The sequence below is a fragment of the Centruroides sculpturatus genome, unplaced genomic scaffold (assembly GCF_000671375.1).
Source record: "Centruroides sculpturatus isolate CEXI.00-Female unplaced genomic scaffold, Cexi_2.0 scaffold688, whole genome shotgun sequence".
Classification (NCBI taxonomy): domain Eukaryota; kingdom Metazoa; phylum Arthropoda; class Arachnida; order Scorpiones; family Buthidae; genus Centruroides; species Centruroides sculpturatus.
Window position 1 is genome coordinate 145,454 of NW_019385125.1, and position 13,716 is coordinate 159,169.

Genomic DNA, 13,716 nt, shown 5'->3' on the forward strand with positions numbered 1-13,716 from the left:
AAGNAAACTTGCACAACATACCAACTATGCCCTGTGCTGAAATAAACGTATAGTACACGACATTCGCTACGTTGTTAACAGAACACACAACTGGAAGACACCTGGTGTAGATAACATTCACAATTAAAAAAAGATGCCTTGACTCTGGTCTGGCAGAGTACACAGCCACCGGTGTGAACCGAGTATAACTCACAAAACCCAACATAATAATTAATAATCTCAGAGTTCAAACGGTTAGGAGTTGAAAGTTGAAATTTGGTACACAGGATACGTCATAAGAATGTATACTAAGAAGGAATTTTTCGAGATTCTTCTCTCTAGGGGAGAAGGAGAGGGTTAAGGATTACCCTAAAGAACTCTATTTCTACTGTACTATTATAGTTTTTTTTTTGCGAAAAATCGAACATGCTTTTAAACCCATCTAAAAATTCTCTAATTTAGTGTTTCCCAACGTGGGGCCCACGCCCCACAGGGGGCAATTGGATTGCTAAGGAGGGCAATTCGAAAATGGACTTATCCAGAGTTTAAGTTAACCGTATAGTCGCTGTATATGTTAGGGAGACATAAGAATTTTAGAAAGGTTTAGGTGGGGCATAGCACAAAAAAGGTTGGGAAACACTGCTCTAATTAGTCTCGGAAGAAGGGGGGACCTAATTCTTGCACCTAATGAAAACGGGTAAGATCGGTTATAATATAATAATCTTAATCTTCGTTATCGTTACTTTTTGCCCGAGCAACATCTGGCTCACCTGCTAGCTTTTTTTTCCTTTTATATAAAATTTGTCTCTACACTCAAAATTAAACTTGAGTTTTAATATGAGTACAGACAGAAAATGAAATCTTACAAAATTTGAACATGATATTTACTATGCACTGGAAAAAATAAATCACATTGACCACTCTTCAAGTTTGGATGTTAAAACAGCAATACTGTCACAGCATTGCCACCAACCAAGTTTAAGTNAATATGTAAAAATATAACTACTACATGCAAGTAAGTAAGAACACACTTAAAATATTTTATTATTAATAATTAAATAAATAAATTGCACTTTTACTTTTGCATTGATATAATATTTATATTAATCTAAAGATATAATTTTCTATGGATTATACACAAAAAGTAGAAAGAAAGGATAGGATTAGAATAAGTAATATTGATATTTATAAATAAACAAAATTTGTCATATAAAAATAATATGTATTTATAAGTCAAATTTCTTTTCAAATTAATTAGAATACGTTGAATAATAATAATAATTGCTGGTCAGATGGCCGAGGTGGTTAAATTGACAATCTAACTGGGAGACCTTGGATTGAATCTGGACAGTCAAAAACACTCCAGGAATTTTTCAGGACTAATTCATAAAAGTTTTTAACTTTTTATGTAATCAATTTGAACAAATTAAAATGGATTGACTGCCTAATAAAGATTTTCAAGCTGGGGCAACCCCAGAAAGTTTTCATGGGCAATCAGTCCCAGATATGTCAGGCCTTATCTCTCACCACCCATCACCCCAAATAGTGGGCCAGGCTGAACCTACAATGAATGTGGGGGAAAGGCCTATATTGCTTACAGGGTGGAAAGAGTTAAAAAGGAAAATAAGTAAATAAATAATAATTTTTTTTATTTTACAGGAACATGATAATGTTATGAAGATAGAATCATTAACAATTGGTCAGCTGTTTGTTGATATTGAATTTCCACCAAAGAATAGTTCAATCTTTTTTAATAATCCTCTAATAGATGGGAAAGTGACATGGATGAGACCACACGTGAGTCAGTTTAATTTCAATTATGTTAAATTATTTACAATACTATTAAATTTTTCATAGGCATTTATTGTATTTTGTTATAATTTAAAATTGTTTTAAATATTGTACTAATTTATTTAAGTTAAGCTTATACTTTTACTGTTCCAGAAAAAATTTTTAATGCTTAAATAGCAAATTAAAGTTCTGAAAAAATATCAATTCAGAATGCAATTTCATTTAGTTTAAAAAAATGAAGAGATGTAACATTTATATTCTACTGACATCAATATTTTATCTTATTGATCTAAATTGTTTAAATTTATTATTATAGACTACAACTATATTCAATGCTAATTTGACATGCATTCTTTTATATAATTCAATATGATGTATTATTATATAAAATCATTATTATCTGTCTGCATAAATTATAAAACTGGACAATATCTTCAACTGCATTTTATATATACATACATACATATAATAGATTTTCACAGAAAAAGTTCTCATGTTTTATTTTTTTTTTTAAATAACAGCTACTTTAAAACATATGTTATTGTATATCAATTGATATGAAATAATTTATAATTCAACATGACACACAAAAAATGTCTGATTTTAAATATAACATTTATGAAATTGATTGCCTGTATAGAAAAGAAAAATGAACTATACAGGAATCTATTTTGATATTTTTATGAAAAAGCAAACTTGTAAGCAAGAGGAAATTATTGACCATTTCTTTACTAAAATGGATGAATACTTTGGTAGTTTTTAAAATAAGATTAACTGAATCAATTATATTTTATAAAAATCTAAATTTATTTTAATGAAGAATTTTAACGCTCTCATAAATTTTCAGATAATTTTTAAATTTTAATATATGGTAACTCCTTGTTATATTGTGAATCATTATATCATTCATTAAGATATATCACATATTTTTGTTTTTTAAATACAAAAGCATTTTAACCAATAATTGCAATTGAATTTCTACTAGCAAAAAAATATTATCTTATTCAAAACATTAACCTTGAAATTGTATGAAATAACCCACAAAAAAAAAGTTGGCATGGAGATTGAAAATAGACATAACAGGTAGATAGATACATCATTTTATTGTGCTATCTGATATATTGTTCATTGATTTGTTTCTTGACGTGTAATATAATGAGGGGTTACTGTATTAATGTATCCTACTATTATTATTATTATTTTTTTCATTTTTATTATTTTATATACAAATTAATACAGTACAGCATCGATTATCCGAAAGTCAATNTTTTTTGACCTGATGATGGCCTGTTAATCGGGCTGAAAACGTTTGTTTTTCAATTATATTTTTCTCAGCAACGAATTAAGGTGTTTTATTTCTGTGTTTATTTGCTGAGCACTTTTAATGTTAGCAATAACAAATTCGAATTTAAAACGGTTCGAACATTTGGTTAAAAAATTGAAACATGTAAAAATATTTATAACAATCTGAAATGTTATCAATTTATTACACCTGAGTACTCAATGAAAACTGAATGTAATTGAAAACAAAAAATCGCATCTAAAATAGTACAATAGAAGCCATTCTTCCGGTTAAGCCTTAATGCTCTCCCTCGCCCCCCGCGGGGGAATTTTGAAAAATCACTTCTTAGTGTACGTTTTCATGACGTACCCTAACTGTGTACCAAATTTCACCTCTAGGTTCAGCGGTTTGCTCTGGGCAACGATGAATCAGTGACTCAGTCAGTCAAGACAAGTAATTTTATATATTTAGATAACAATGAAAAACTCTTAAAGAGGTTTTAATTTTGACACGTACACTTATTGTTCTTTGGGCTTCGTTCGAAAATAATTTATTTAATAACCTTCAAAAATTTTCATGGCATACCGGTTGAAAATCACTGCTTTAGATAAAGATAAAACATGCATTATATTATTATAATATTCTCTGAAATATAATAAAATTATAGGATTCAATATATTGTGATGTGAGGTGTGAATAGATTTACTAGATACAACTATATATAAGAAATATCTTTATTTCGCGTGAATTCAGACAGGTTTTTAGGATGCCAGCTATTAGCGAGGTTGAGGCCAAAGTTTTAAACGCGGAAACGTGTATGTCAGACGTTCATCACCGCTTTCCTGTAAGCCTAGAAGTTTGACAATAGTGTTTGGAATGTCGAGCATGATTCCACTGACTATCCAAACACCATTGTCAAACTACTAGGCTTACAGGAAAGCGGCGATGAACGTCCGACGTACACATTTCCGCGTTTAAAACTTCGGCCTCAACCTCGCTATTCTCTGTCCCAGTACAAAAGTATAATACGAGCAGTACTACAATTTTTATCAGGTTGTTATCAGTTCTATTTTTATGACACAATCAATTCCCGTCTTCAATAATTTTGCAATACATATAACTATAATTACGCACTTACAACTAACATTGAACAAGTGAGGGAGAATTTAAGAATCAGAAACCAACAATAGAATAGAGGATAGAGGAAAGTGGGTACCCAAATACTGGTGATGATCTTGGGGTGGTGGATTTCCAGAACGCTTGCTCTTTGGAGTTGTTTGATAGTTCTTATTCCTTCTCGGTTTACTTTGATGGAAATCTTGGAGCTCAATAATCTTTCTCGATGGAATTTTTCTTGATTCTTTCATCCGACTTCTTCTTCTCTATCAGATTTGCCAGATGTTTTTAGTGTTTGTAGCCAAAAATTTTATAAAAGTAGCCCAAAAGTAGCCAATGCGCCAAATGACATTTTTATGCCAAACTAAAAAAGGTTAGCCAAATCTGGTAATGCTGGAACGGACAACAATAGCAAGATATAACGGCGCCAAAGCAAGGCAACTCAAACCATTGGGCTCGTCCCATCACCGCTGTCTTACCGCTTTGTTGTATTGGTGTCAAAAAGTGCCGCTTTCCGGTGCTGTTGTATTCAGTAGCGTATGAGTAGGGTTTTTACCAAATTGTCAACCTAATCAATACAGCAAGACCAGAAGATGTAGAGCAGGATATTGAGGAGTTACTGCAGGTTTCTGGTGAGAGCCTTACCAATGACTAACTTCAAGAACTGGCAGAACAAGGAATTCGTGTAGAGCTGGAAAACAGTGATTCTGAAAACAAAGAACTCAAAAACTTGTTACAGATTTCCTTAGTGTAAGTTTTTTAACGATTACCGAAATCGTTGATCAAATTGTAGCGAATGATCCAGATTTTGAAATGAGTGCAAAAACAAGACGAGGCGTTTTGAATGCAATCTTCTGCTACCGATATTTGTTTAAAGAAAAAAAAAAAAACTCCGACAAATGATACTAGACGACTTCATTGCAAAAAAAAATGAAGAATTTCGAAAAAGCCAGGACCTCCATCACAAAAATAAATTTTATATTTCTGTGTGCATATATTTATGTGTTATGTATGTATTAATATAAAAATAACTTAAAATTTAAGTAAAATTTGTTTATTTTTGGTGGTGTATTCCCCTTTTCCTATTTACTATGTGTTAAAATGACCTGGTTTAACGTGGTTTTATTTAGCGTTTTGTCGTCTAGGAATGCATCCCAAGGTCTTGCTGTACATATAAAAATGAACGGTTGCATTGTATTACTTATACATCACTTAATATAAAACTAACAAACATTCTATTTTAGACCTATATTTTAATAATTCAGAACTAGGATGATTTGAAATTTACGATCACAATTAAAACAAAGGAATTAACACTTAAAGCGATTTATACCAAAGTTAGATACTTAATTCTCCTAACTTTAATTACTTTTGTAATTTCTGTTTTTATCGGCATGTTTCCATTCCTTAATATTCAAATGAAAGAAACAAGCAGCTCTTCGCTTGCCCTTCGTCATTTCCAGACAAACGACAACCCAGAACTCACCACGTGGAGGTGGCCGCTTCAGAGTTCCACCAAGAGTTGGAAAGAATGCAACTTTATAAGCGACTGACATCACTTGTCGCGTTTCATTCGTCCCAACTCACAATGAAAATATTTATAACTTCCTCTGAACACTTCAAATTCAACTATTCGAAACTCACCGTATTGTTACTATCTAAACTAATGGATGCAATATTACAACTAGTAATAATGAAAGAAAGAAACCTACTAAGATTCCCGGTTGTAATAAAACGCACGTTAGGGCCACAAAATTTACTTCAAACTCATATTGAACCTCAATAAAGAAAAACAAAAAACTCGCCCTGCGCAAAATTCAATAAAGCAGGACACAGAAAGCCTTCTCCACGTTTCTTCGGCGTCTCCTGTCTTCATCCAAGCGGGCCATAAAGATGCGAAACACAAATAGCCTTCTCCGCCTTTTGTCGGCATCTCCTGTTTTACCCGAGCGGGCCTTAATAAACATGCAGGACACTCGGAGGCCTCTCCATCTCCCGTCGGCCACTTTACTTGAGCGGGCTTTAAAGAAACATGACACAGAGAGCCCTCTTCGCCCTGTCGGCATCTCCAGTATTCACCCAAACAAGCCTTAACGATGCGGAATACAGAGAGCCTTCTCCGCCTTTTGTCGGCGTCTCCAGTCTTCACTTGAGTGGGCCTGAAACATGCTGGACACTCGGAGGACTCACCATCTCCCGTCGGCCTTTTTACTCTTTCTACTTTTTGGGCAGTAAGAAAGCCTTTTATGTACAGTAGCTATGATGGATTTGGCCAGGCTCACAATAGGGGTGACTGATGGTGAATGATGGAGCTCAACATATCAAAGCAGATTGCCCGTGAAAAATTCCTGGGGTCTTTTAACTACTCAGATTCAATCCCAGGTTTCCCAGAGTTGTAAGCTGATACCTTAACTGCCTTGGCTATCTTGCCAACTTACTCTGACTGTATCATGCAGAATTACAACAATATTTTATTGTACACAGTGTTTGAAAAGTCACTGTGCACTTTTCTAATCATATTTTTGCATTATTTTGAAAGATGTATGGCTTTCACGCTCACCAGATCTAAATCCACCAGACATATCTATAGGGAGCAGGAAAATCTGCAGTGTATCGAGATCATCTGTACATGCTGGATGACTTGAAAGCAGTGATAACAGAATTATTCATTTAGTCTATTTCAAGCAAGCAACTGATAGTGGTGTTTAGAAACAAAAGAAGGATCCAAGCTGGTATTGATACTAATGGGGGTCACTTTCAACATTGTTTATAATTGTCATACATATTTACCTTCTGTGTTCTATATTGAAACATGTCTGTTAATACTGTTAATAAGTCACTGTGCATATTTATATAACCTATAAATAGGTTATATAAATATGCACAGTGACTTATTAACAGTATGACTTTCTGAACATCCTGTATTGTTGTATTTGTTATATTATTTGCTGTCAAACTTAATAGTCTTAATATGTAACCAGTTCAAACAGTTATTTTCTAGGAATTAACACATCTACATACTACGTAATTATACCAATCAACAACTTTATTTTACCTTGGATTATTTCAGAGATATTGTAATTTCCGAAATGCGTATTAAAATTAAAGAAACAGAATAGATGCAAAGGACAAAGCTTAATAGTTTTCATCCTTTTAATGGTCATTATTGAAGATAAAAAAAATTACATTAGTATTGACTGCATTGTTATTAAATAATTAATTGAAATGTATGAAATGTTTTCATACAGTTATACTGTCTTTAATTTTCATAATATTATAATAAAAATACCAAAGTTATCTGAATAGAATTACTGTTTCTATATCTGAGTATAAAAACTATTAAAAATTGGTTGATGTATTTATACATCTACCAATTTTTAATAAAATTATTTTTTATGATATACACTTAAAAATAACCACATATTATAAGTTTTTTGTGTTCTATGATATAATAACTGCAATTGGATGTTAAAATTATGTATCTAAATGTTTTTCATTATTAATTTATTGATAAATTGAAAAATTTAACAAAAATATGATTAAACATGGGAAAAAAAGTTAACTATTATAAAAACATTGTACAAAAAGTGTACAATTTTATATACAATATTTGTTTTAAAATTTATTTAAGTCAAATTGGATTTTTTCATTATATTTAGTTTGAAATACATTTCAAAAATAAAAAACCAGTGAAACTAGTGTAGAATTTAAAAAATTAAAAATAGGATGTAGAGAAAAAGAAACAATGAAGATGACTAGAAAATTGAAAATAATGTACATTAGTTATGTTTTCAAGAATGACAGTAAAACAAGTTTAATTGCTGATGTGACAAAAATGTGTTTTTATCACATTGGCAATTAAACTTGTTTTACTAATGTTGTAAAAACTAATGTTTATTTAGTTTCACCACAATTATACATAAATAAAGAGCATACATTAATTTCAATGGAAACATAAGGCTATCATTCCAGTTCTATCAGAAATAACCATTCCAACTGATTAGAACAGAGCTTCTTAGATAGCCCAGGATGGCCTCAGGACCTGGAATAAAAGTGGCATTTTCATTAAATAAAATTGCTTTGGGTGTAATGAGAAAATATTATTATATGATATAGAAAAAATTGAAAATAAAAATTGATTATGCAATGGAAATAGAAAATACCTTGCAGATTTACTCAATGGAACAGGGGTCATAGGTTATACTGTAGAGGGGGCAGCAACTTGAAAACATTAAAGAACCACTGGATTAGAATGTTTGGACTTTTATTCAAACTATGGTCCATTTGGTGTGTATGTTCATTCCTCTGTCTTTTTTTTCTTTCTCTCTGAAACTGATGAACCACTCTAAATTATTTGATTTCAACATTCCAAAACAAAAACATTCATTCCATCCAGCTTCTTTTTGAATCCTCTTTTGTGCCTGCAGTTTTTTCATTCTGCATTTGACACTCTAAACTTTTTAAATTTTAAGTTACTTAAATACAATTTTACAGGGTTGCTCCTTAATCCTAACAACATAGTCACTGTAAATCATTATAATGGAATGTGATAATGCTAGCCAGAATTTTCTGTTTTGGCAGGTTATTATTTTATATGAGGTTATGTTTTTAATTAACTTTATTTTCTAGAGAATTGGAAAGAAACTGTAATATGATGAAACAGCTACTTTCCAGACAATGAAATTAAATAATAAAAAAACAAAAATTATAGACTGTAATTCTCATCATTGAATAGTCAATCACAATCCAATACTGCATCCATTATTTAGAATTTAACTGCTNAAATTATTTTCAATATTTTGCATTAAAATCTCGTGACCACAAGATTTCGCTAAGCGACCCCAAATGGGGTCGCAACCCATAGTTTAAGAAGCCCTGGTAACCGCCCTGTGAACTTTGACCTATCGACCCGGAAGTTTTATTAGCACCTCACTGATAACGAGAAAGGCTTAAGTTTAAAATTTGAGGTTTCTAGACCCAGTAGTATTTCTCTACGAGCATCTGCAGTGCCGGATGAAGAAAAGAAAAAAGATACAGTTTTTTTTTTGCACTTTTCGGTTGCTTATATAGTATTTCGGCAACCACTTTATAGAATATCTTGAAATTTTGCACAATACCTAAGTAAACAATTTTCATTCGAATGAGATATTCATATACTAAACCAAACGATCGGCGAGCAAGCTTTCACTTCCAGACAGGGTCCGGATGGTGTAACTGGCAAGCGCATCTCACGGTAAGCGGAGGTAGCAGACTCAAGCTCCGCTCTGGGTCAGTTCTTTTTTCCGGATGGTTCTAAATTATTTAATAAATTACTGGTATTATAGTTATTAATTTAGAGAGATGGTGTCTAATGACTACCTCTAGTACCAAATTACTTAGTTTCTAATTATTAATTATAGCATATTAATTAATAACTCGATTAATTACGGGGATAGTTTGACTTAGTATCAATATATCGAGTTTCAGGAAGTTGATATTTAGAGATATTCAGAATTACTTCAGGTGATTGGGGGGCAGAGAAAGCGACCCCCGAAAATAGGAAACTGATTTCTGCAAATAATTTAGTCAGTCAGCGACTTTTTTATTTGGCGGGATGTCACCGCCGTGACTCTAGATCATTTTTTTTGTTCAACTTTTTTTATCTCACGGTACACTTGAACCTATAATTAAATTTCCGCGGAAAAAATAAAGCGATTTAAAGTTGTAAACAGGGCTTTGGAGCGACCATTTTTTTTGAGTTGTTCCGCTCCGGTATCAAAGTACTTGCTCCAGCTCCGCTCCATGCTCCAGTTAAAATATTCTTATAGGAATTACACTAATTTTGTCTTTGGTATATAAGTACACATAAAAAAACTTGTTTATTTACAACTAATTTATTATTAAAAAAATTAACATACAACCTCATTGATTTTAATAAATAAAATGGCAGACAGCAAATCGTCCTTCATTGACTGCCTGTTATCACTTAAAAGCAATCTTAATCCGGAAAATAGATGTTCAACACTTGCTTGAGAAGTTGGCATGCTTGAAGCGACTCTGCATGCTTTTCTGATGTGCTCTGGATAATGGTCAATGTCTTCGAATACATGCACCTTTAATCTCCCCACATCCTCTATTGCATTGGAGTCTTTCTCAACATGTTTGTCTATTTCGTTGTCTTCTTTATTATGTATAGTGGAAATTCGACGACTATTTTCTTTTCTATCCAATTCTTTTTCAAAATCATCATCTTCCAAATCTATATTTATCATATCACAGGTTGGCTGTGACAGCTCAACAATTGCTGGCTTTTCAGCCAAATCAATTAGTGTTTGCCTTTTAATTCGCCATTGGATGTCTGAAAGACCTTCTCTTGCTTTTAGTTTTTCTGCCGCACTTAATAAGATTCTATACCTAGAATCAACATACACTCCAGCACGAAAATGTATGTTCTGAATAAGTTTTTCTCTCCGCTTTTTCATGGAAGACAGAATTCCTAACGCAACATATCCTCNTATGTATCGATAAAAGGAATAATTTGATTAGTAAAATTTTTTTAATATTCAGTTTGTCATGTAATAAATAATAAATATATAACAGAAATTTATTAGATTTTATTACTAGCATTGTACGTAACATTCTAACAAAAATACCAAAATGTAAAATTGGCCGATTATCGAAACCGATTAATCGGGGGGAATGGCCGATACCGATTAATCGGCTAAGTGGCCGATACGGCCGATTACCGATTATCGAAACTGATTAATCGGTGGGAATGGCCGATACCGATTAATCGGCTAAGTGGCCGATACGGCCGATTACCGATTACTTGCCGATTAATCGGTGCACCCTTACATATTACTAATCAACTAATTAAGCCAGATTTGTTATCAGGCTACACTTTAGCTAACTAAATATACAAATGATATATAATTTGAACTAAAAGTATGGTAACTTAATCACCTCTCCTTAGTTCAAATTACATAGCAATTGTATACTTAATTAACTAAAGTGTTGCCTGATAATAAATCCTGCTTGATTATTTGATTAGTTAATATATTTACTAATAGATGATATTTTATAAAATAAAAATTCTAAAAATTTTTGCATCTTATATTAATATTTACTTTTATATTTTGTAAAACAATTTCATTTTTTCCAGAGGTAAAAAACAGAAAGGATATATAATAACTAGATCTAATTGTGAGAATATGATAGCTTTTGTTAGATCTTTAATCTTTCATCTGTGTTTAAAGTGATTGGAATTCATATATTGATTTAAAAAAGCAGAAATAGAAAATTGACAGTAATAAAACAATGCAAAAAGAGAATATTTTGAAAGCATTTATTACACTTTCCAGAAAAAAAGTTTATTTCTACTGATGACTAAACTGCATCCACAAAATTGATTTATTCTCATTCATTTTACCATTAGAAAAACTCTTTTATTGTTTACTATATTGTTTTTGTTTTAATGCATAAAAATTATCTCTCTCTTCATTGTTAATCATAATAATGTAATTTTGTATTAAAATTAGAAAAATGACAAATTATTATAGATTATAAATGATCCCATAAAGATTAAATCAACTATTAAAGGCCAGAAATGTAATTTCAATCAAGAGTTTTTAAAAAAATGACACAATCTATTAACTTTGTTATTTATCATCTGACAATTGCAAATTTTTTTTATAAATTTTAAATACTGGTTTAAACGTTTTTTAGTAAGTTCCTTATTCACTCATTCATTCATTCAGGTCTGCAATATAATAACCAAGTGGTGATGGATGGGAATCAAATTTGATCACATATATCCAAGCCAAAACCAAATGAAATCATTCATGAAAATATATTAGGATCCAACCATAACCCATATTCCCTAGAATGGCAGACTGATTTCTTTACTCTCTTGATCATCTAATTATCAATATCAATAGATTAAAAATAGGAACAAAATTATCAAAATTTATTTTTTTTATTAAGAATAGTTATAAAAAATTATCTTTGAAAATTTTCATATAGATNATTAACTTTATTTTCTAGAGAATTGGAAAGAAACTGTAATATGATGAAACAGCTACTTTCCAGACAATGAAATTAAATAATAAAAAAACAAAAATTATAGACTGTAATTCTCATCATTGAATAGTCAATCACAATCCAATACTGCATCCATTATTTAGAATTTAACTGCTGCTAAAAATTTTACAAATGCCACTCATAAAATAAAGAATAAAAAAAGGTCTTCATTTATTTTTCTTCTATATCATGAGAACATTTAATAAGTTATGAAAAAAATTCTAAAAACTAAAAACTTTTAACATTTTTTTTTTAGACTGAAAAATTCTACTTTATGCAGGTTTTATCATGCAACTGATTCGTAAAAACACTTATGTTTTCACATTAAGAGAGATTTTTGGCTTGCAATAGTATTATATACAATATAGCAAACCATCCCATTCTTAGATTTATTTTCTGTTTAGACAGGTTTCTGTTTTGTAGAATGTTTGTTTTATACAGGTTTTACTATATCAGAAAATCAATTTAGGTGTAATTACTTTATATTATGCTAGAAATCATTTTTTTACTTATATTGATCTTTATCATCGTATACATTTAATGACAGTATTAAATTTATAAAATTAAATTATATTGCCTCTATACTTTGACATTATTTGTAATTTTACAATAATAATATTTTAAAATGAATTATGATGCTTCATAATCTGACTTTACTCTTAGAATTATAATTTACTTTATTTTATTTAAATAAAGGTTATGACAAACAACTGAATGGGATGTGGGACAAGTCAGCATTATCCAGTTGGCAGATTACCAAAAGAATATCCAAGACATGTTTTTATCAAGCAGAAGGGACATTTATCTTATCCAGATTCTCCAGGAATATCTGTCAAAAACGTACACAGCCATATAGAAAAAGAAGACAATTTCTTAGAAATCAAAAATGCTACCTTACCAGATCATTCAGATTTTGATAAGAAAGAAATTTCTGTGAGTTTTATTTATGATTTTCAATTAATGTAATCAATAAACTTGAAATAATCATTTAGTTTATTTTTCAAAATTATTATTTTTTTGAAATTAAATAATTAAACATTTTAATTTTTAACTCATATTCTTAAAAACAATAATATCAATATTTTATAACTAATTAAATTTAAAATTATTTGATATTGATAATTATTGATATTAATAATGAATAATGATATTTATAATTATAAAGTGTCAATATTTTATAATTACAGTAAATCAAAATATAAAATTTTGTTGTATATAATCAGTAATAAACATACATTCAGAATTTTCTCTTAAAAAATATGAATACAGTAGAACCTCGATTATCCGCCCTAATTGGGGACTGGGGTTGGTCGGATAATTGAAAAGTCGGATAACCGAAAAGTATGAAAAAATCCATTATTAGTGTAGTATATTATTATATCCCATGTAATTAGTATATTAGTATATCGCTATTAACCTATTTTGCGTTGAATTTTCATCGATGTTAAGCCTAACAAAAATTTTTTAAAATAATAATCGTCGCTATTGTA

The 13,716-nt window shown here is 30.5% G+C and overlaps 1 protein-coding gene across 2 annotated transcripts in view; it reads left to right on the forward strand.

Moving 5' to 3' along the window:
* Window positions 1-956: 956 nt before the first annotated feature.
* LOC111635125 (calpain-A-like) overlaps window positions 957-13,716 on the forward strand; it is a 58,205-nt gene continuing 45,445 nt past the window's right edge. For both annotated transcript variants that reach the window (XM_023379982.1, XM_023379983.1), the window contains exons 1-2: window positions 957-994; window positions 1,639-1,776. In XM_023379982.1, coding sequence (XP_023235750.1) covers window positions 989-994; window positions 1,639-1,776 — 144 coding nt within the window. In that variant the 5' untranslated portion in view covers window positions 957-988. The remainder of the gene's footprint in view (window positions 995-1,638; window positions 1,777-13,716) is intronic.